Source organism: Centruroides sculpturatus, unplaced genomic scaffold (genome assembly GCF_000671375.1).
Source record: "Centruroides sculpturatus isolate CEXI.00-Female unplaced genomic scaffold, Cexi_2.0 scaffold692, whole genome shotgun sequence".
Lineage (NCBI taxonomy): Eukaryota > Metazoa > Arthropoda > Arachnida > Scorpiones > Buthidae > Centruroides > Centruroides sculpturatus.
This window is the reverse complement of record NW_019384902.1, coordinates 382863-408431: the sequence shown is the minus strand read 5'-3', so window position 1 is coordinate 408431 and position 25569 is coordinate 382863. Positions and strand designations below refer to the sequence as shown.

General features: G+C 32.5%; 2 protein-coding genes across 2 annotated transcripts in view; one reads left to right on the top strand and one right to left on the bottom strand.

The window, feature by feature from the left end:
- Positions 1 to 7402, bottom strand: part of LOC111631503 (serine/threonine-protein phosphatase 2A 56 kDa regulatory subunit epsilon isoform-like) — a 44876-nt gene extending 37474 nt beyond the window's left edge. The window contains exon 1 of the mRNA XM_023375758.1: positions 6814 to 7402. Within this exon, the coding sequence (XP_023231526.1) occupies positions 6814 to 6967 (154 nt within the window). The 5' untranslated portion in view covers positions 6968 to 7402. The remainder of the gene's footprint in view (positions 1 to 6813) is intronic.
- A 4134-nt stretch (positions 7403 to 11536) lies between these two features.
- Positions 11537 to 25378, top strand: LOC111631521 (endoplasmic reticulum membrane-associated RNA degradation protein-like). Its single transcript, XM_023375777.1, has 5 exons — positions 11537 to 11597; positions 12119 to 12291; positions 17686 to 17834; positions 17963 to 18064; positions 24821 to 25378. Exons 2-5 carry the CDS (start codon positions 12126 to 12128, stop codon positions 24929 to 24931), a joined length of 528 nt encoding a protein of 175 aa, XP_023231545.1. The 5' UTR covers positions 11537 to 11597; positions 12119 to 12125; the 3' UTR covers positions 24932 to 25378.
- The last annotated feature ends 191 nt before the right edge of the window (positions 25379 to 25569 follow it).

The following is a 25569-nucleotide window of genomic DNA, read 5'->3' as shown; positions in this document are numbered from 1 at the left end:
CAGTACATAAAGTATCTGGAAAATTTTTAACTCATTTTTCTTGTAAATGTTTGTGAGTTACATTTGAGCTTTATTATAAATTACTAGAAGGATAGTACAGTAGAACCTCGAAACTCGGCCTAATGTGGACCGAAGGGTGGCCGAGTTTGTGAAAATGCCGGGTTATTGGGAATGGGGTTAAAAAAAAAATAAGTATGAGTGTTTCCTCAGAAAATACTGTACTGTACTTGTATGTATTGTTTACTTGAAAATAAAACAGAGAATAAACTGCCTAAATACCCTTAAACAAAGGAAAAGTACATCCTTTATGAAGGCATAGAGCCTTTACTACATGAAAATGAAAATTAATGAATACACTGTGTACAGTAATTTACCTGATAAGACAGATATCAAAAAATACTTTATGAGGCATAAAGCTGTCTTTATCATGAAAATTAATTAACCAAGGATTTTTTTGCCCTGCCAGGGTGTGGCTGAGTTATCCGGAGTGCCGAGTTTTTGAGGCTCTACTGTACTAGGATATATATATATCAATCAAACTTTGACAAATTGGAAAGGGCTATCTCTGGTCCCCTTGTTACTACTAATTTATTTGCATTATCTTTTAATGTTACAAACCTTTAATACAGAATGTTATTTGTTTAAAATAAAATGATTTATTATAAAAACATGTATATATAGTCATATATAAATTTAGATATACTTTTTTATTATTTTATATTTTAAAAATGTATATATTTGTTGTATAGTATATATAAAGCATTTTAATTTACAACTAAAAAGATCTAACAGTCTACATTCAAAATGTATACAAACAAAAATTAAAATTACAATAAAAATTCTAAGTCTTCAATGTGATCTTTCAATGTTGTCTGAGGAATAATTTATTTACAAATTATCCACTTTCACTTTAAGAATTTTAATAACTTCACAAAATAATTCCAAAAGTGATATTTATTTATAACTTGAATCGAATACCTGATATGATAGTCATTAAAATCACAAACTACAATAGAAGAAAAGCAACAGAGAAACATTGTTGCAATCAAATCTGTTAGAGATGAGCTCCATGTCTTTTCAAGTAAAACTGACTAATCCAGTATGAAATGAATTATTTATTACTAAAAAAAATGTTTTCAATCTTCTCTAAGGTCATCTTCAGGTTTATTAGAATAACAGATAGAACAGAACTAAAGATATAAATTTTAAATACATTGGAACTCATTAATTCTGTAAAGAAGATTGCATACATAGAAGAGTGGCAAAAATTCAACTTAATATAAAAACAAGAAGTAACCAATAGAGTTTATTTCATACTGGATTACTAGCTTTTGTGCTTATTTATATTAATCAAATTGTTTTTTGGTGTTTCTATTAAACTTAACAAATTTGGAATCTTTGGAATAATGAACAATTTATTTTGACTTAAAACTTGCATCACAATCATTCTAAGCTAGAGTATTAAAATTAATGATGTCCTGCTTACAGAAAAAATTATTAATCAGAAGTGTGACAGAACACTTTTAATAACTTATTAACACAGATAAATACTCAAAATATTTCAAAGAATTTAATTACAGAGTCATCTTTAATATCACTTGTTTACTTCACTTTCTAAAAATTAAGATAATTTGAGTCACTAGAAACAGTATTAATAGAGAGATTGTGACTGAAGTTTTTATTGTGAAACCGTGATCATCAAACGTTGAGCGCCGCAATCCTGTAAGCCTAGAAGTTTGACAATGGCATTTGAAACATCAGTGGAATCATGCTTGACATTCCTTACGCCATTCTAGACTTACAGGATGGTAGTGCTCAACGTTTGATGTTCACATTTTTGTGATGAAAACTTCAGCTGCAACCTCTCTAATAGTTTGGTAAGTATATCCACAAGATTCCAGAATGTGTTTTTGAATTCTGCCATATGTCTTGGCAGTCATTAAAATACTGCTAGTTGTTAGTGTAGGCCTGCAGTTTTTAGTTTTTTATTGGTGACATGCCTTATAAAACAAATTCTTATAAATATTGTACAGTGGTTGGATGCCATAATGGCCAGAGTGTTCTTTATAAATGGTTTGAAGCTGTATTGGATGTACACGAAAACATGATGCATCGAGATCATCCATGTATTCAACCGTTCCAGTTACATTCATTTCCCTGTGATGAAAATTTAAGAAGAGAATGGGTAATGCCATGCATGTACAGTACATCCAGCTAGATAAGTAACTTTGCCATCATAAGACACAAGTCCATACAGAACTATTACTTGCAGATAGAGCTTTATGATGGCTCTACATTTGTCTTAAGAACACAAGTGTTTTGTGACAATATTTTGTGTGACAAATGTTTTGTGTATTTTGTGATAATTTATTAATTAATTAAAATTGTTACCACTTGAAAAATAATTATTAGAATCAACACACTTATAATTAAGCACTTCTTGGTAATCATAGATATTCAAATATAGCTGGATATTCCAAAGGTGGCATTCTCTCATATCATTATTCCACAATTTTATCATACTAATTGATGAAAATAAATTAGAATATACAAGTCTGTAGAAGAAACTATGAAAAACTCCAAAAACTTTGCATTAGACTTAATTCACAATATTCTGTGAATAATTTGGACTACTTTATGAATTAAACAATGATATAAATATTTCTGGATAGATAATAACAGTGAAATATTAGTAAAATTACAGAAGCCAATTTTGCCAATTATTTTCTAGAAACAAACAAACAAACAAAAAAAATAGGATTCAGGTTTTCTTAATTTTACTTTAAATTTTTATCACTTTTAAAAAATATTTCCCCACAATGCATGTAGTACACTTTTTTCTTTGCATTAGAAAAAATTTAAACTTGTGTAAAAACAATTGAAAATATTTTCTTTATAATTTAAAATATAAAAACCCTTACAATTTCTAACAAAGTGGATGTTATGAATGAATTTCTATTAGTAATTTCAAAATCAATTATATTCTCAATTCTACAGTTTTGCAGTTCTTGCAGTATCTTAATAGTGGTGAGACAGAGGCACTATGGTACAGAAAAGTACATAAACCTTCTCTGGAAACTTGTGGATATCAAGATCAGCAAGCAGAAATTCACAAATCAGATCTTTCCAACACAACAATTTTCTACTTAACATTATATTGAAATATGGAAATGAGATAGATTTCATGTTAAAATTCAAAATAAACTATATGAAATAAATACTTCAATTTTAAATTTCTGAAATTCTTTAAATTTTATAGCAATGATATATAATAACTGAAAAAGAAAGGATAAATTAATGTCAAGAACTAATGCCAACTTAGAAAATTAATGTTTTAAATATTTAAAATTAATTAACAGTAAATTTACTTTTTAAATACAATTTTATTAAATCTTGGTTGCTTGTTGTTCTCTATTATATGTATTTTCTTAGTACAATGTTGCTGTTGAGAACTTATCACACAGGTGTGAACGGATATGCATTTCAGGCTTAACGCCCCTCTTCAGTCCTATTATTACATATTTATCAGTAAATTGATTACAGGTTTACAAATTTACAGAATGCATTGAAAAAATTAGGATATGCATACAATGGTTTATATAATACAACTTAATTACCTGAGCTAAATCAGTTAAACCAACATGACTCTTAAGAAGATATACACTTAGTTGAAAAAGGAAAAAGGAGCTAAAAGTCTTTTGGCTCCACACATTCACATTAGGATAGTATAACATGTGCTACAATAAAAAAAAGGGGTGATACCTCCCTCTATCATACCCCACTGTGCAAGTCACACCAAACTTTCTGTGTATGTTACAAGGATCAATGTTACACTTCTTTTTAACCTCTCATATCTTGTCTATGTTCTCTGTACATCTCATCAGAATTATTTCACACCCTACAGGTATTCCGTTATTAATTTTAAAAAATTCCACCTCTTAATATATACTTAATTTTAGATTTAAGTTTACCCCTTTTCTTTATTTTAGCACATGCTATACTATCCTAATGTGTATATGTGTGGAGCCAAAAGAACTTTTATCTCCTTTTTCTTTTTCAACTACAGTGGTGCCTCATATAACGGACGCTGCGAATAACCGACTTTCTGTTTGGCCGTTACGTGACTCGAGCAACGGACTGGCTGCGAACAATGGACTTTCTACGAACAAGTGCGAATGATGTTTCCACTCTTTTGCCATTGCCAATGACAATCTGCTATTTTTATAATATATTAGTATTATTAGAATATATTATTCAGTATATCTGAAGTACAGAGCTCCCGTTGGGATTAGGCTCGCTCCCTTGTTTATTACGTACATCACCTCAGTGCAGGGTATTTACATTTATTCAACTGTTGCTCAAATCGTGGCTTCTAAAAAAAACAGAAAAGTGATTTCAATTGAAACAATACAAGAAATCATCAGAAGGAGTGAAAGTTGACAAAAACTTCCTTGTCGAATGGGGAGAGGTTCAAGAGTTTACCAACACTCATTATCCAAACAGAGCCTAGGCCAACAGGATCAATGATCTCTACAATGACTCCCTTGCCCGTCATTTCTGACTGGTGTCGAAGAAGAGAGAGAAACAGACCATCTTGGACATGTTTTTCAAGAAGCCAGCAGGGAAAAAACAAAGGATGGAACAAGAGGAGTTGACCCCGCAAGCTTCGGTAGCCTCTTCTGAATCTGAATCCGATTAAAAAACAATAAAAAAAAGACCCACTGTAATGTGTAAAAAGTCTGTATCTGTATGAATGTGTGAAGAAAGTGTTCCTCCACCTCACAACATCTGACTACCCTGCATAATTGATGACCGCTCCATTTTCATTTTTTTTTTTTGTGGTACAGTATGGTTATTTTATGCCGCGGAACGAATTATATGTTTTTACACGTATTTCTATGGAAAAATGCGTTTCGTATAACGGACTATTCGCTTAACGGACGTGCACCTGGAACGGATTAAGTACATTATATGAGGAACCACTGTATGTGTATATCTTCTTACGAGTCATGTTGGTTTAACTGGTTTATCTCAGGTAATTAAGTTGTATTATATAAACCATTATATGCGTATCCTAATTTTTTCAATGCATTCTGTAAATTTGTAAACCTGTAATCAATTTACTGATAAATATGTTATAATAAGACTGAAGAGGGGCGTTAAGCCCAAAATGCATATTTGTTCACACCAATAAAACAACCTTTTTCCTCTGAAAGTGTTCTCAATGGCAACAGTGTGCTAAGAAAATACTATTTTATTCATGTAAAAGCTCAATTCAAGCTGTGAATGAGATGGTTGGGAGCTTAGTACAGCATATCCATAGGAGCAAAAAAGTAAAAAAAACCATATCTCTACAAACAACCCTTTGCGAGATATAGCTCCCAAAATCAGTTCGTGCAAGATCGCAAGTTGGATCATTCCACTAAGACTATTATGTTTAACTATTTAGCCCACAACTATGCTGACTTTAAGTAGTCAACTTGAGTGTTCATGAAATACTTGATGTTAGTACAAAGTAGAAAGTAGTATACCAGTTTCTGACTTTGTTGCTTGTATAGGGGTCTACAATTCTTGGGGATGCAAAACACCTTATTCAGACATTGAATCTTATCCATTTAAATATATAATTGCAAAAAAAAAGGCATCATTCCCTAAGATTTTAATAATATTCTACACAAAAATAAAAGAGAAGCTCATAAATATAAATATATATATATATATTTATTTATATTTAATACTGTAATAATAAAAATTATATCTTTTAACAGCATCAACAGAAAATATAGGGTGTCCCTTCAAACATTCCTAGTTTTGTGGATTAATTTTGGAAGAAGAAATGTGAGTATAGTATTGTAAACAATGGTAATTGAACGTGCATCTAAAAAATGTTACATACTAAATTAAATCAGTACTGTACATTTCCACATATCCTCCTGAAGTGGTAAGTACATTAGAATGGAAAATGCATCATAACGTAGCATGTCAGAAGTCTTGCTGTTAATGGCATCCACAATTCTCGTACATGGGGCTCTCACATCCAGCACTTTTATAACATACACAATCCTTGGCACACACACAAAGAAAAAGTTCAGAGATGATGTCAGGTGATTAGGCGAACCAAAAATGGGACCTCCACAATCTAGACCACATGGTCCCAGTTGAGGTCCAGAATGCCATCATGCATCAACAGCGACCCTTTCGAGCACAAGCACACAAAACTTGGAGTATTTACCAACATTCTCCAACAAATTTTATTCACATATCCAAACAAACAGATTTTACAGAATAGTACTAGGGATGTTTGAGTGGGATGTTTGAGTAGAACATCCCATATAATCTTGTCATCATTTTACCATTTCTATTTTTAAGAAAATTCAGATGTTTATTTTACAAAATAGACTAAATTATTGTTAGTTTCACACAATTACACAATAGATTTCTTTTCCTTCTATAATCAATTATTAGAACAACATTAATTAAAACTTTAAAGTTTTAACATATACAGAAATAAAATTTAAAAACTCGCATCATTCGTCGCTATTTATACGGAATAACTTTATTCAAATTTTATGCCGATTCACGTTACAACGAACATATTTTAACCATAACAGTATTATATACATACAAATCAGATGAAAAGGCAAAGATCAGATCTATTTAATTCAGTGTAGGTTTTACAATATTAAAAACAATAAAAGAATATAGTAACTACCTTAATTTATTAACTATAATAATTTATTCAACTAATATTTGTATTATAAAATTTTTATAACTAATAAATAGAAATGAATGTAGATAATTATCAACATTTACCTTTGAGTAGTGGGAGAGCTTGCAACTCTACATCATTGGTTGATCTGTATCGGGACGATCCCTGAGACTTTTTTTGCTTTCTTTTTAGTGATCCTTTCTTGAATGGATCTATTTTATCGACAAATGTTGTCGAAGAAACAGAATGCGACGACATCGTTTCGTTCGACAATTATTAAAAAATAATTAGTAAAAATTTTTAAGATAAGATATAAGCTGAAGAAATCGATCTTGAATATTTATCACACCAATATATTATCATCTGATACTATAAAAATCCAACAACAAGACTACATCCATAATTTTAGAAGAAAAAAAAATGTGATGAGTTGAAATTAAAATGCAAAACGAAGTAATTCACATTCAAAACAATTAAGCCTATTCCAACGATGTCGATCGTCAGTTTTCATCGGTGCGTCAGTAAAATCTATACTATATTTACAGATGGTTTAGATTTTAACATTGCTCTTCACTATACTAAATTGCTAGTGAATTGTATTTTTCTCCGCGTAACACTCCTCTTTTCAATGTCCGAATCAATACTACTGATACCTATCTGAAATGTACAGAATCTGAAGACTGATTCGGACGGTTGACGACGCTCTAATCGCTACTTTGCTTACTGTCTTTTATTTTTAATTATTATTATTTTTTAAGTAATTAAAAAATAAATATTATTAATAAATAATATTGTATTATAAATACAATTGCTAATAAGACAAAATTTTATCGCGAATTTTTATTAAAGCTTATTTAATTTTTAACAGTAAAAGCAATTGTGTGATTTCAACTGATCAAAACTTACAGTTGAACGATTTTTAGTTAAATCAGATTTGTTTAATCATTTCGTACATTTTGAATAGTCATGGAATGTTTAAACTATATACGGGGCGAAATGGCAATCGAAATAAGACAGGGAAATTACTTGAAGGCGGCCCACAAACTCGTTGTTTGAAATCTTATAAAACTTAAAGAATTATCTTTCGTGAAAAAGATTGCTGTTTAAATATTTATTTGAAATGAAAATAAATTATGTTTTATTAAATTTATTTGCTCAGTGATTGTAACTGCCAGAGTTGTAATTTTATTTGTTTTTAAAGTTAAAGATTAGATATTAGATTTTTTAAAATTCTTTCCGTCCTGTGAGTAATAAGAGGGCTTTTTCAGATTCATTATAATGCGGTCATGCCCACAATGGGGCGGCCAGGTAAAGAGGGACGGAGCCCGGTATATCCGAGTCAGAATTATCCCTCGAAAAGTTCCTGGGATTTCCGGATTCAATTCTGGGTCCCCTAGAGTGGTAGGCTGCCACCTTAACCAGAGCGGTCTGGTGATGAAGAATATAAAACGATATATCCGAAACAGACCACACCCGAAAAATTACTGAGGATTTTTAATTGGTCTGGATTCGTTTCCAGATCCTCCAATGTGAGAGGCTGAGACTTTAATTAACCGCTCGGCCATCCGGTCGGATTTAGAGCACGATATATTGATACAAAAACTGGTAATGCTACTTTGTACTGTATTTATTTGAACCGTTCCATTCAATGACGTCAAGTGCAATTAAATTTGAATTGTCATTCTACAAGTTTCAAATTCTTTTAAATATTACATCTGCTGGATTGTATGTTATACTGTTTTCAGAATTTTTAATGTATCGTAGATAAGACTATTGACAATCTGATACATCTCTATATAATATCTTATGAGGTTAACTTTTTGTTTAGGCCGCCTCGGCTAAGTGATCAACTGATAAAATCATAGTGTCTCAAGTTAATTAATCGATCAAAATGCCAACTTGAATCTGTTGTGGTATCCGAATTCCACTTTGAATAGGATTTACAACAGTGAATCCGATTCAAAGTGGAATAAATTCAGTCTATTGCAACATATCTGCAAATTCGGCCGCACCATTGGTAAGACCGAATTTATAATGGACATAAAAAGATTCTATTTTTCATCAGACCCTACAGTACTTTTTCATCGTATTCTATTTACTAATTTTGTTATTTTCTATTTATTATACTCAAAAATCAATCAGTACTAGCGCTAATAAAATTCAGTATAACTTTTATGCTTATAACTTTTTATCTTCAAGTCTTCCAAAGTCTAATTAAAATATTAGTCTAAGAATTCAAATTTAATCATCGAAATTATGAGGGAGGGAAGTCACGTGGGCAACACATCCGGGACAGACCACACAGAATAATTCTGACGTTTTCGCCTACAGTCGATCCTGAGTCCTCCATGGAAGTAGGTTGACACCTTTGCCGCCTTGGTAATTAGGCTGGCCTATATCAACACTAAAAGATTGATTGATTTGTTAAAAAAAAAAAAAAAAAAAAAAAGGCAGAAATGTTTAAACGATATGCCGGTCTGGTTAGCCGGATAGCCGAGATGGAAGAAACACTTATCTCTTCGGCCTGCCCCTGCTATCACCCTGGAAGACCTGAATTCGAGACCTAGACGAGTCAATTCCTCATGTGTAAATTTACCTGCATACATTGATATTTGGTTCCGCTCCTTACCTTATGACTGGTTAAATTGTGGGTTGCGCCAAATTATGTTGAGCATGATTATAGTTATCTTAAATGTCAGTATAATAGAAATAGTTTAAAATAAAGGAATAGAAGGCCGTCTTCTATAAGGCCGGCTCTGCCGTCGCCTTGCGATCCATCTGCTGTCTCTTCTTCCCTTCCGGAGTAAAAGCGAATAGCAATAAACTCCCTTATAACACGGAATATAGGAATAAATTAAAAATAAAGGAATAAAAAAATTATATATATACTAGCTGTACCCGGCCACGCGTTGCTGTGTCTCAAAATGTATCTATTATAAATGTATAACACTCTTCGCTGGAGGGAAAAATCCCTTCTTAGTGTACATTCTCTCCACGTACCCTATTAAAACGCAATCAAAAATGCAACAAACCGCATCTAAAATAGAATAATAGAAGACCAGCTCTTCACGGTAAGCCTTAATTTTGTTCCTCTCCCCCGCGGGAAGGGGGAATTTCGACATCTATATAATATTAAAACAATTTTGACACAACGTTGCGCGTATTCGAATGAAACGTTGCGTTAAAATTTCAAAGCAATCGGTTAAGAACTTTCGGAGATTTAAGATTTTGATCAAACGAACATTTACATTTTTATTTATATAGGTACAGTATTACTATATATGTACTTTTTTTTAAAAACTCTTTTCGCCCTGTGGGCACTAAGAGGGCCTCTTTTTGCAAGCCCATTATGGATTTGGCCAGGCCCATAATGGGGCTGCCGGGTGGTGAGGGACGGGGCCCGACATATCCGAACGGACCACCCCCCGAAAGATTCCTGGGGATTTTTCGACCCGTTAGGATTCGAGACCGGGTCCCCCAGAGCGGTAGGCTGCCACCTTGACCGCTTGGCCATCCGGCCATTGTATATGTACTTGAATATATCAATCTCAATTTTTATCCGTGCCTATGAGTGGTTGCTTGATTCTTAATAGACCATTACTCCTTATCTCTCTCCTAAGCTGGTTGATCGGCTTGAGTGAGAGATGACAAATAAGCGTTGAGTTTTTTATCCATGAAAGTTCAATCGAACTTGAATTGTTGCGAAAACCGACCGTATAAATATTCTGCCTACTTTGAAGATTCGAATTTGTCTTTTAAACTTTTATTGGCTGATAAAAATAATTGAAAACAGATGGAACATGCTTCATGAGAGCCTTAAAAAAAGACGACATTATGGGGCCTCTCGATCGAAAAAATCAATTTGGCATAACAATAAATACATTAATTAAATGTAACGAAAATAATAATTTAAATAAAGAAATATATTTTCCTCGTACTGAGCGCCGGTATTGCTGAGAAATAGAGGATTTGATGACCAGATTGTTTTTTTTTTCTTTTCGCCCTGTGGGCACTGAGGGCTTCTTTTAGTAAGCCCATTATGGGTTCGGCCAGGCTCACAATGGGGTAGCCGGGTAATCAGGACGGGCCCAACCAACCCCCGAAAAATTCCTGGGGATTTTTTCGATCCTATCCCGGGTTCCTCAGAGCGGTGGGCTGTCACCTTGACGGATCGGCCATCAGGCCATAGATTGTTCAGACTGTAAAGGCGTCAGCTTGCTTTTCTGGGGATCCGAGTTTAAGTCCCGGTCAAATTCGTTGGTTGATTGGTTGACGGGTTCGTGTAACAAAACACAAGGCCGATCTGCCAAAGAGAGCTGTATTCCGAGAGGACATTCTATGGGAAACTGGGTCTATTTAGATGTTAGATAAGTGAATTAAACCTAGAAAGATTTTATTCACGTATCTAACTCCTCACATCCAGCCCGTTGGTCAGATGCGAATCCGTGACTAACGATCAGTGTTCAGTAGTTATATTCACTTGGCCACTAGTGAATAAGTCCAAATTTAAAAAAAAAAAAAACTTTTTTCGCCCTATAGGCACCAAGAAGGCCTTTTTAGCATGCCCATTATGGGTTCCGCCAGACCCACAATGTGACGGTTGAATGATGAGGGATGGGCCCAAATATATTCGGATCGGATTATCAGGAAAAATTCCTGAGGTTTTTCGACTTGTGTGGGTTCAGTTCCGGGTCTACAGAGCGATAGACTGCCACCTTAACCGCTTGGCCATCCGGTCGTTTAAAAGCAAATCAGGATCAATAATATCAGAATAGAATTGCTAAGCAAAATTGAATATATATATGTATATATATATATNAAAATGTTTTATTAGAATTATTTTAAGAAAAACTATATTTTATTTTAAGAACCGTGCATGTGACTATAGGTATATTCGGTTTTCCTATTAAGAAATGATGAAATTCTTTGTTTATAGAAAAAGAATATGAATTATTTATAAATTTATATAAAAAGTTATAAATCAAACAGTAGAAAGTAAAATTATTGAAAATTTACATCATGCTTTATTAGAAATAATCAATCTTTTTAGCATTAACGTTAGCACGTGTTCGGTAACAGATTGTTTACGTTTGTCTTCAATGAGTGCATTGATGAAGTTGCTAAAATCGTCAGATAAGTTTAGAAGTTAAGCAAATAGATGTAATCAAGAAGATAAGATTATTTAACTCAATATATAAAAATACCTGAAGTTATACAGAGAATTATTTGACTTGAACTGAATCAAGATATAAACGATTTAAGATCTACGTAGACTTTTAATGTATTTAACTCTATAAAAATTAAGATTAGAGATGTTTTCGTTTATATAACTGAATATATAAGATGCAAGTACCGGTATTTTTGTTTGAAAACAAATTAGATTACAGCACAATTTATTCATCTTGACAGGATACAGATGTGTACACCTGAGAAAGAAAACTGGGTTTCTCTTGAAACCTGTTTATCTCCACCTGTTCATCATATATTATGTTCATTGGCAATCAGCTGTGAAGAAAGAGATGTACTTAAACATACAGGAACTTTAAATTGGGAAAAAATGAAGGATTTATTAAGTGATAATGGTTAGTTATTATTGTCTAATTAATTTAAAATATTTTAATTGTTAAAAATTTAGGTTCTTTTTGGTTAATGGGATGCCAGAAGACTATCGCGTTTAACAATTTAGCCCACGTGACTGTGACAGCTTTGAGTAGCCCACTTGACTGTTTGTGGTGTACTTGATGTTATATAATTTTAGGCCCACTCCATCTGGATGCTGAGGTGCGAGCAATAGTGAGTACTGAGACGCATGTCTATATGCAGTAGAAAAGGCAGTAGAATGATACGTGTTAAAAACTGACTTTTGGACAAATATCTTGCAAAAGGTCAACAATTCTGGTGGTTGTGTGAAACCTCTCATTTAGAGTTTGAATCTTACCTGTTGTTGTACATATTGGTTGGCATCCCATTAATCGGAAACTACTAAAATTTGTTTAGTCATTGTTAATTAAATTTCAGACTGATAACACAAATACAAATATTAGCAGTTTTCTGCGAACTGTATGTCTTGCCTTAATTTTTCTGGGAAATTATTAATGTTATTGATAAAGCTATAGTTTCTTTGGACATCATTTCTTAATGTTTATTATTTTTTAAATTAAAAATTATTAAATTACAATTAATTAGTTGAGGAGCCAGTTAGTGCAATTAATGATTTTAGCAAATGATTAATCAGAACATCTCTACTTACAATATACAATAACAAAAATTGAGAAGTTGAAGTGCTCCTTCTTTTTGTTATTTGCATAGAGGACTATTTCAAAATATTACAGGTTGGTTCTTTGAAGGGTATTATTTCTCTCTTTTTCTTTTTTTTTTACTGTTGAGAATATTTTGTATATTTTCTAATTCTGTTTATAAATCTGAAATTAAAGTTTTAATTAATAGTTTTTTTTGCTATTTTGATAAATCTTCCTCTGATGTAAAATAATAAGGACAATTCCATTGTTCACAAAAGTGAGAAAGGGATGGAAGTGACATGACAGTTTACTAGTTTAAAAATGTTGAAAATACCAAAGTCAAAACTGAAGGAGTTAGTAAATAATTTTAATGATAAAGAAATTATGACTGATGATAGTATTTTGAGATGTAAATTTGTGTTTTACCGTAAATTTGTGTTTTACCATAAATTTGGATGAAAAGCATTTCTCTTCACAAGTTAAGCAGCATATTAATTATGCAAAACATATCTCTAACAAAGAAAGAAAGAAAGCACAGAGTTTTATTTTCGTATTATTGAATTCTGCAAGAGACAATGCAAAGAAGAAGGTTGAATTTTCATGTGAACTGGCTACAGCTTTAATACAGTCAGAGATTACTTTTAATAAGGTAAATCATTCTGCATTCAAAAACTTTCTAAAAAGTATACCAGCATTCAATTCCTGACCAAAGCATGCTAAAGTGAAGCTATGTGTAACCTGCGTATGAAGCAACTTTCAAAAATGTTCAGGAAGTAGGAAATAATTCAGTCTTTTTATTTTGGATAAAACAATGGATGTGCTAAAAAAGGTATATGCTGAATATTCTTGTTGGTCCATTAATAGAGGAACCAAGACAACTCTTACTATTAAGAGTGTACAGATTACAAAAGACAAATTTTACACCTGTTATGTATACCTTCAATGATACATGTTCCAGATTGTGAAACATTGCCACTCTATATGAAAAAGTTTGGTTATTTATAACAGTTTAGGCACCATACCTGCCAAGTGCATTCTCAAATATAAAGTTGATGAAACCAAATCTGAGATTGTCACTTGTCCTGTCCATTGCCTTAACAGGGTATGTGAAGCAGCTAGGACAGAATTTTCTTGGGTCATATTTCATTTCAGAAATGAAAAAGGCTTTGATCAAATGTCTTGTGAATTTACATCTATATAAAGATATAATGGCTTGCCACTCCTAAAATTCCAGGTGGCCACATGAATTCAAGTGACATGTTTTTATGCTGAAAATTTTTCATTAATGGGAGTATGCATTGCTAAACTAGATGAAAATCTGTTGTGGCTGCAATGAAATTCAAGAGTCTGTGTTAAAGGAATGTTACACTATTTATTCATATAAGTTTCTGTGTAGTTCAATATCTAAGCTTGAGAAAGTCATCTACTGAGTAGTAGTGGGAGATTTTTAAAAATATCAAAAACTAGTTGATGAATTTGCTTTACAGAAACTGAATCATTCTCTGAATAAAAATATGGATATTCAAAATATAATTCCTGAGTCCCTTCAGTCATAAAAAACTGAAGGTTTTAGCAAAAACCAAATACATTCCTCTCAAATCTGTTGATAACAGATCATCTCAACATGAATAGTTCAAAGATTCACTCTTTTTGTACTATCGATAACTGATCTTGGAGAATGTAGAACAACTTGTGTTTATAAGTACAATGTTTTTCTATTTGTAAACCATGAAACTGATGGATCAGACTCTGAACGTGTCCAATTGATTTGAATTTTCTATCATTTTCTCAAGTTTTGTGTTATATGTATACTTTTATGCACAATAAAATGATTTTACTTTTATATGCTTCAGGAGCACTTTTTTAAATCCCTTTTCTCACAAAAATCCATCACATTTTTAGTCTTTTTTTTTTTTTAAAGAAAATTTGCACCTTAACTTCTCACATTCAACATTAACAATTAATTTAAATTGTTATTTAATTGTTTATTTAATACCATATAATGGTTTATTTCTTATGAACATTTTGAGCATGTGATAAATATTATCTTAGATTATTTTAAAATTTACTATATGCTATTTGTGTTTTTCATGAACTATAGAGGGTGCTGCATTTTTACAAAATGGCTACTTTATCTGGGTTGCTTGTAACTATTAATGTAAAATTAATCATATATTACTGTCTAATATAATGATATATGCTTAGGGAATTCGATCCCTGTCCTTATTTCTAATCCCGGGATTTCGGGATTATACTTAGTCAATCCCGGGATCCCGGGATTATTTCGGTATTAAGGGTTAATAAAAAATAAGAAAATCTTACAGAAATCAACAAATCAAAATTTAGACAAAAATCAACATATTTTACAGTATACACCTAGCTAATTTAATCACTCTTAACTAATCAGACTCAGAGTCAGACTAACCAGACTTAAAATCACTCAGTCTTCATGTTAAATTTATTCTTTTTTAAGCATCACTGAGATCTCTTTAAACTCACATAAATTGAAAAAACCTTTATGTAACAAACTATGCAAATAAACGTTGAAAATTAACAAAAATCTCTCTTAACATCGACTAAATAGACTACTTTCATATAACAACCTAGTAAGTAGGTAGTAAAGTAAGTTTCTTAGCAAAAAGTATTTAAAAATAATATTAATCAGTCACATTTTTCTTAAATATAAAGAAAACTAATCTAATAGGAACATTCTAATTTGAATTGCGAAAATATGATCTGAGAAATAACAACGCATCCTGTGTCTCATCACCAAGTCTGCTTCTCAATTTGTTGCACATATATGCAGCTGCTGAGAAAACGCGTTTAGGTTTGATGGAAGTTGGAGGAATCGTTAGTAAATACTTATAAGCCCGTTCTAGTTATAGCTTCGAGGACACGGGGAGGTTGGAAGAAAACAGTCCGGTCGACACAGATCGGGATTGTAGGAGTAAAGGCTACAATCCCGATTGTTTCGATCATTGTAAGCATGCCTTTCTAAAAATAAACACGTTAATTTTGTAAATTCGGTCTCTGTGTGAGTCTCTCAGCATCCAGCAAACCACTACTCCCAAACGTAAAAAGACTTTCTCGCATCATCCTGACAGATCACGGGCAAGGCGGGGGTCGTAACCTTTTCACCTAAGGTCGACCCCCCTAAGCGAGAGGCGTCGGGTCTATATTAACCACACTGGCAAAACAAGATGGCTGACACATTGACAGGTAAAACGCACTGAGTAGTGCTCTCGACTGCGCCAGAAAATCGATTGGCGCCCGCGAAAATTCGAAAATACAAAAATGAAGTATATTACCAAGTAACCCAGTGAGAACTGCTTGCCTATAATTTTAGTTCAAAATACAAGAAGTTTTATTCCAAGCAAGCATCGCAAGCCCGCTAGGTTAATTTCTGCTGCTTGCTTGGAATAAAATTTCTCATATTTTATATTAAAATGATAGGCAAGCAATTCTGTTAAAAGCACTGGCACTGAACGTTTCGCTTCATACAGTCTATTTTGCAACTTTTTTAAAATGATGTCAATCCCGAAAATCTCGGGATTAGGAAAACCTAATCCCGAAAATTTTGGGACTGAAAAGTGTCGGGATCCCGGGATCCCGATTTTCGAGATCCCGGGATCAAATCCTCTATATATGCTGCTTGTAGCTGTTTATCGAGAAATTTTATAGGAGAACAATTATTGCTAGCGGGACATGTCATTATATGGTATCAAAACAAGTGAGCGAGATCATTCTATACATATTCGTGCCCTTTGTGTTAAAAAGCATCAGCTTTGACATTGTCCTATCGGTCGGATTTACAAGTAAAAAGTTATGTAAGTTGTTGCTTAGGGCTTTGACTTTCAAGGGGCCTCAAACATGTGTACAAAAAAGAAAATTAAAGTCAAATTTTGTAATAAACAGTTTTTTACAAACCAACAAAATATACTTTACTTTTTTTTATTTTGTGTAGTATTTCATTAATTTTTTTTTCCTAAGAATTAGCATAAGGTCTTTTTAAAAAAAATTGATAAAACCAATTTAAAAAAAGATTTTTAATGGAATGGGTATAAAAATTTAAATAAATTCAGTTATAAAACAGAAGACTAGTGAAACCTCACATCTTTTTCTTCCAATATCCTTATTGAATCAGAGACATAGTCTGATTTAATTCTTTTCTCTTTATGATTGACTTCTAAAATTGTGATGGGTTGGTAAGGAGACTTACAGAGTTCAGCTTAGGGCTTTGAAATGCTTAAATCCAATCCTATGTCTCACACAAAATTACTGTAATTTTAAACTTTAAGAAAATATGTCTTAAAATTGACAACATAACTTGTTCATGTAAAGCTAGATAATTGGGAAACTGCCAATTCTTAACAGTCTAATACACTCTTTCAGAATTCAGACAAGCTCATAAATATAACCAATTTCCAAATAATCATCTATTTTTCATGTAGGAATAGACGAAAACTTATATTGGGCTCCTGCAAGGCTTTGAAATTGCAATTTGGAATGCAACAGAAAGCTTTGCTTTTTCTATCGCTATTCATCTTTACTGCTGATAATACACAAGAATGAATCAAACGACCTAGATAGAATAGTTTTGTTTTTAAATGCCAGAGGGCGAGCATCCGGTGAAAAATGCAAATAAATGTTATAAGCCTAGTTTTATTTAATGTCAATATGTATATATTTTGCTATTTATTAAAACTGTATTGTTAAATTTACAATTTAAATTTATAGGCAACAAGCAATTGGATTCTATAACTTTTGAAGAAGCCATTAGTCATTTGGCTCCTGTTTTTGTACATGTTAAGAATACTTATGAAAAAATGACCGAAGAACAATTCTTTGAGTTATCCGATAATTTAACATGGACTAACAATAAAGAAGTATTATATTTTATAATTTATTTTTATTCAAGATTCAAGAATTTAAAAAATTTTTACAAGATATATTATAAATGTAATCTAAGCTAATTTAAGTACTTAATTAAAATTATAATTATAAAATGTTGCAGATTTTTTTGAAATGTTATAACATGTTAAAACATGATGATGCTGTTAATAATGTTCTTGTGATTCTTTACTTATCTTTTGTTATAGAAAGATCATTAGGAAATGTAAGTATTAATTTTCTGGTACTATTTAATTATTATAATAAATTAATTTCTTATAACATTTATGCTCTGTTATGTATATACAGTAGAGCATCGATTATCTGACCCCCGACTAACCGTCACCTTGGTTAACTGATTGCGTTCTAGTCGGCAAATTCAAATGTCCGCTAGTGATGTGGCGCTACAATATTTGGCTATGTCTTGGCTACTTTAATAGTACTTTTACGTGTTTTAGCTGGCAACCTGGCTCGACCATGAAAGGGAGGCAAGTATTTAAACGAGGCTTAATTTTGTAATTATTAGTGATGTAACGAATATTTGGTTACTATTCGGCCTATTTTTCGCTATTTGGCCGAATACTGAATATTTAATCACTATTCGGCCGAATACCTAAAAACAGGAGTAAGAAATAACAAAAACACAGTAAATTAATCATTTTGGTATTTAGATTTAATGTTATCAGGTTAGTGTTGTTTGTTTATATTTATTTATAACTTATAACATGCACAAAATAAAAAAGAAAATAATATTAGTCACATGTATTCACAATTTATAATTACAAAGATCAGCACACGTACACACCTATTCGTTCGAGAATTGTTGCACATCTGACAGTGAGGGTCTGACCCTGCCTATCCTTCTTTTTAAGTGCTCTTTCTTTTTCCTCTATCGCTCTAGTCAGGGCCGGATCATCGCATAGACAAATGAGACAAATGTCTAGGGCCCGGTTTTTAGGAGGGCCCGGTCAAACTGTCTATTTTGAAAAGATTTGTAAATAAGATAGTTTACTTTTCTGTTGGACAACAGTATATAATAAACAAATAAACAAAAACATATTGCTTTTTATATGGTTATTGTGAATTCTAAAATCTAAATGAAATGTAGGCCTGCGTGGGTTGTTCAAAAAGTACCTGAACTTTTTAAATAGCGCGCCTCCAGTTTGTTAATTTTTAATTCGCTTGGAAACGTTGTGTCCGCGGAAACCTCCCGAGTAACTTCCTTCAACCCGTTTGTTGATATTTTGTTTTGGTGGTTAGTTACGGCCGTTTATGTGAAGTGGTGTTTTTGGGATTTGGCGAAAAATCGGAAATCAGCTTTTTGAAAGAACACAGTTGTTCTGTGAAATTCTGTGTGAAACTCGGAAAATCCTTCACGGAAACTTCCCACGGGTGGGTGAAACAGCCCCCGCCCCAAAACGCTCGACACGTTCGCTCAAATGTTAAGGTGATGTTGACTGTTTTTTTTCGATGCAAAGAGGTTGTGCATCACGAATACCTACCTACAGGCCAGACAGTCAACACAGAGTACTACCTGGTGTTATGAATCGCCTAAGAAACAAAATCAGGCGAAAACGGCCCGAACTTTGGAGGAACCGCGAGTGGTTCTTTCACTGCGACAACGCGCCGGCTCATTTGTCCCTCAGAACACATGAGTTTTTGGCCAAAAACAAGACCGCTGTGCATCCCCACCCACCCTACTCACCTGACCTGGTCCCGTGCGACTTTTTCCTGTTCTCCAACAAACTAAAAAACGTGCTGAAAGGAAAAACATTTGCCACCATTCCAGAGATAGAAAAAAAAGACAGAGGAGCTTATGAGCTTTCTGGAAAAAGCTTTCCAGGACTTTCAAAAAGTGGAAGTGTATATGCTGCGGAGGAGACTACTTTGAAGGGGACTCTGACAAATAAATTGTATGTGAAGTATTTTTTTTTTGTAATAAATAAAATTCGGTAACTTTTTGAACAACCCTCGTATTATGTTTCTTCTTATTGAAAGTAAAACTCCCAATAATTTAGAATATTCTTTATAGCGATAAGAATAATATTAACTATATGTATTCTTAAATCCTGTGAAATATTGTTAATTTAAATAATTTTGCTTTTATTTTTTATAAAGCAGATGCAGTGTCCATATGCAATTTAATAGAAATACAGTAGAACCTCGATTATCCGGATTGTTCAACATAAACAAAAATTTTACGAATTTGCACTTGGCGAATTACGACACTGTTTATGTACGTGATGGAATGCATAACTTTTTTTGTTTCAACAACGTCTCACCCAGCACAGTGGTCGTAAACTCTTAAATATATTTTACGTCGTAATAAAAATATAACTTGACATACGTATTTATAAATAATTTATATTCAAATTACATCATTTCTATGACCAAGGGCGGCGTAAGGCATGGACGACGTGGGCCACCGCCTATGCCTCGCGGTCCGAAGGGCCTCGCGCCTCGAAGGTTTACGCATTACTTAAAAGCCGCGAATGCGACGAAAAAATTTTACTCATCATAAAACGATAAATAGTTTGTCAAATTTTTATTCATAAAAATGCAGTTTCAACTGCTTTTTATTTTATAAAATCCGTCTTCTTGTGCCACCAGAGGACCTTTTAAACAATAGATAGTCTGTTAGCTTTGGCCAATAGTAGTCCAAATTCAATATAATACAAACGTTTGTTTCTTGAAAATTTGATCACGATTTAAATACAGTATTTATTTTTAATATTACCAATATGTCATCGAAAAGAAAACGTGTATTATCATTAAAAGACAAATTAAAGTATTTGTTTCGATTATCCGAATTTCCCCTTATCCTGACTACCTTCATCCCCAATTAGTCCGGATAATCGAGGTTCTACTATAATAGTAACAAGATTTATTAATTGAAAGAGCCGGGAGAGGACCCGGAAGAAGAAAATGTCTAGGGCCCCAAAGTGGGTTAATCCGGCCCTGGCTCTAGTCCACATATGCCTATGCATACATCATAATACATGCTCACGATACTTTCGATTCATCACTTTTCTGTCCTAGATTTCCCATTTTACAATTACGTGACTCAGAGCCTGGTGATAGCGGAGAAAAGAGACAGATAGGGTGTCCATATCAGTCACAGTTATGATTTCACATATTCAAGACAGCTTGGTAGCTCGAACGGCCCCAGGCTTTCGCCTGTGCACACTAAGTGACTTTCATTACAAGCATTAAGCTTTCCGAAGTCTATGACAACAATTGTTTGGCATTCATGGCCACAAGTTTCGCGCCAATAAGCTGCCTCAACTTGTTCGATTATGTTATCAACTCAATTTCGTATTTATTTTCACATTTTCACTTCGCGGTCTTTCTCTGTTCTTTTTCCGTTATTTACATGTGTAGGTCATTTCATTGTTATCCACATTTGATATCATCACTTATCACATACTGCCATGACGCTTGTGTCTGTCCGCTTCAACTGTCAAGAATTAACGAGATTGGCGAAGCATAGTGACAGAGGGCCAATAGAGAGTAGGGTCCTTGCCATAATGCGGTTTGCGCGCCAATTTTCGTACACGCGTTAATTGAGCTGAATAGTATGGCCGAATATTCGGCTATTTGGCCACACTCCTGGCCGAATATCCAGTATTCGGCCTGAGGCCGAATATACTATTCATTGAAACACTAGTAATTATGAGTGGTTGTTTGTTTTGTGAGCAATAAAATAATTTAATAATAATTTTTAACGATACAATAGCGACGATTATTATTTTAAAAAAATTTTTGTTAGGCTTAACATGGAGGGAAATTCAATGCGAAGTAGGTTAATAGCGATATACTAATATACTAATTACATGGGATATAATAATATACTACACTAATAATGGATTTTTTCATACTTTTCGGTTATCCAACTTTTCAATTATCCAACCAACCCTAGTCCCCAATAGAGTTGGATAATCAATGCTCTACTGTATATATATATTAAGGTGTCCCTTATTTTCATGAAAAAATTTTTTTTGTCAAAATGTTTGTGCCCACTCCTAAATTTTTTGCATTTGGTCAGAATTACTCAAATATAAAGTTTTATTCTGATAGGATGACATTAATTAATTAACCTATGCCAACTTGAGCGTGAAACTTGAGTATGAGGAATGATTGAGGTGGGGATATTAAGCAACAATAAAAATTCAATAACTAACGAGGGAATGGCATGACATTTGGGTCAGCAATTTTGATCAAACTCAGTGAGGTTATAGTGCATCCCCATTAACTGAGAGGTAAGACACAATACTCAAAATTAAATGAGAAAATTGAGGCTGAAAATTGCATATTACTTAAAACCTTTAGAAATCCTGTCATGTGAATCTTCGTGCTATCATAAATGTTAGTATGAATTCCGTATGTACATGAATATTCAAAAATAATTTTTAAATAAANTGTACATGAATATTCAAAAATAATTTTAAATAAATTATTTTTGAATATTCTGGGCCAATTTTTTCTCCCAGCTGTTCTAAATTATTTTAATTAATTAATTTATTTATAATTATTAATGTTAATACGAGATGGCGCTTAATGCTTACCTCTAGAGCTAAATTGGTTACGTAATTCATTTAGTAATTAGCCTTAAACTAGCCCAATAGAATTTTGGCATTTGGTTGGTGTCTAATCTTATAATATATCGGGTCTAGCAATGTTGTTTATAATTTTAAATAAATATAATAATTTTAAAAACACCAAGAATAAAGTGAAAATTATAGTTTTAGAAAAAAAATATATTAATATTGATAGCACCAAGATTCAAAACACCAACCTCACAATTACAAAACCAGCATATCCCCAGCAAGCTACTGACTACTCTGCTAATGACAGGAATTCTAAAGGTTTTAAGTGATGTGCAATTTTCAACCTTACTTTTCTCATTTAATTTGAGTATTGCTCCTTACTGCTTGACACCTGTCAGTTGTGGGGATGCACTATAACTTCACAGAATTTAATCAAAATCAGTGACCTGAATGTCATGCCATCTCTTCATAAGAAATATCAAGCACTAAAGTAGTTCTTCAGATAAATATCACAGTGTTGGCTATGCTTCTTTAAAGCTGCTGTAGAAATGGTTGTATCTCTCACTTCATATGATTTTAAGGAGTTCAAGAAGCAGAGATCTTGATTAGGGGCTTTTATAGCTGCACTGCACTTAAACCATGGCTTAATTAAACTGTTATAACAAATAGAAATATCACGTAAAGCTTCCTATTCTCTGATGGATAGTTTAAGATTTTACTCTAGGAGAAAAATTTTTAGAGAATAAGTTGCTCTTGCCATCCATTGAGCTTGATGCATAACCTTGGGAGGACAGACTTTTTTTTATTTTCTGTGTCACCTTTCAAAAATAGTACACATAGCTCTATAAGTTCATGATAATAACTTCTTGGCATTTCTTTCTGCAGTTCAGCTATATAAAAGTCCAATAATTCTTGAAGTTCTCATTCACTGAAAAACTCTGCATAATCTTTACCACTTTGAAAATTACTAGCATTAACATTTTCCCAACTTTCTCTTATTTATGTGAAGAGAGGTATGTCAGGACTACTTGTTACCTCACATATTTTGCTTTCAAATACACTTGTAAGACTAATTTGTAGATGTGATGATGACAGGAAAAATACTTCACTATCTAATTTTTGTTCAATAAAGATGCATGTACCATTGAAGTGGCCAGTGTTTGAGGCAGTTGTATCACTACAAAGAATTTTTACGTAATTTTCCAAATTCCAATCTATTATTGTATTCCCAGCAGCTTGTGCTTGCTCTTTACCAGAAGAATTTTCTAATTTTGGAGCATTATGAGCTGCTCTTTGTCTCCAACTATAACATTTGGACTATCTGGAGTCTTTCTTCTTTTGATTCCCTAACATTCAATGCAATTGACAGCTTACCATCCCAGTGAACAGTCAGAAGTGCATTATTAAATGCAGCTTTAATGGTTTCATCCCATTCTTTTCTTTTGCCTGATTTGATGAATGGAAGATCTATTAATAGGAAATTCTTCATTGTCTAAAGCAGCCACTGATTTGTCAGTAATCTTTGGTTCTCATCTTGCAGTATTCTTGCCTTGATGTATCATCTAGAAACTGCAAACAAGACTCATCATCATTGCATTCATCTGAACTGAAAAATATGCCATCTCCATCTTCAGATGATGAAAGAGGAAGTACAGCTGAAGTGGTGGATACTACTGATTTCTTACTTTGTCTTTTCTTCTCTTCAAGTTTCCTTTTCCTTGACCATTTTTCATTTTCAGCAAGTTTCTGGTCCACACCTGCAAGATGGCTTTTCTCTGTTGCAATATAAAGACTCTATCTTCATCTAATTTGATGGATTGTAAAGCATTTGCATGTGTGATATCAATCAGGTTGTCCAGATTGTTTTGAAAATCTTCTTTATGGTGCTTAAAAATCTCTTGAGACTTTCTTGCATTCTTTTGTAATTTTCTCCACTCCAAATACAAATCTGTGAATTTTTACACAATGCTGAAGGGATCTTGTCAGAATTCTCACTTAACTAAAGAAATATCTAATAACTAATATATGTATTAGTTTTTATGTCTTATTTGCTTCTCTTATTTCATATTATGGCAGTTATTTTTAAAACAATTATTTATTTATCAGCAATAGGCAAGTAATTGTTTTGTAACATTTTAATGTTAATTGGAGGACATGGATAGGCTGACTTGGTATTTGGAACAAAGTATAAATTTTGGCCATAAGAAATAATAGAAAAGCTTGTACCTATTTACAAGATTTTGATTTATAAGTTTTTGGAAATGAGGTATGTTCATAAATTGTGGTTACACTGCATAATATGAAATAAAACAAAAATTTAAAAATTAAAGGGAATATAAAAATTGCATTTTAAAATTATTTTAATATATTGAAATGTTAACTATGTAATTAAAATTTTGAGCCTGGATTAGTATTATATAATACTTTTTAAACAGGTTTTCTTAATGAAAGGTAAACAAGTTCCAAACTTATTGAGAGATTTATTAATGACAAGTATATTGGAGGAAATTTTTGGAAACATTCAGGTACTTTATATTAATATTTAATTTACAGTAGAATCTTGATTATCTGAATATTGACTAACTGTAATTGGAGTTAACTGAAACAGTCTGTATTTTTTTTATTGTATTATTATACTTAATTCTACAACAGTATTTATTCTTTTATGAATTTTAATGTAGTTTTACTTTACTAAGAAATCCCAATCAATGCCCCATCACATCTTAGATTTTTGAAAAATTGCAACATTCATTTAATGCTTTCTCTCCAATGTTACCAACTTAATACAACTGATGACCAAAAAGTTTCTGGAATGTATGAAATGGAATTATTTTCAAAGTACAAACAAAAGTAGTGGACTATCTTCAATGCAGTTACAATGCGCACAATACTGTAATTACAACAATAAATGTATTTCAGATGTACATGTTTCTTTGTATTTTTACACTGAAAATTAACTTTCTGGATTATCCAAAAATCCATTTATCCAAAATAGTGTAACCCCTTCAGTTATTCAAAATTCTGTTGCATTTACATTATTAAACAACATTGAAAACTGGAATTTTTTAAATTTGTATTATTTTATGATTAAATAAACAATAAATTGTTACTGAAACTAAAATTAAATATAAAATAAATAACACCTTTTTAACGGTCCAGCAAATGAATGAAGACCGCTAAAATC

Bases quoted from the DNA above. Each gene is read 5' to 3' on its own strand.
- LOC111631521 (XM_023375777.1), top strand. From the start codon at position 12,126: ATGTGTACACCTGAGAAAGAAAACTGGGTTTCTCTTGAAACCTGTTTA. The intron at 12,292-17,685 runs GTTAGTTATTAT...TTAAATTTATAG, and splicing joins GGATTTATTAAGTGATAATG to GCAACAAGCAATTGGATTCT. The intron at 18,065-24,820 runs GTAAGTATTAAT...CTTTTTAAACAG, and splicing joins TAGAAAGATCATTAGGAAAT to GTTTTCTTAATGAAAGGTAA.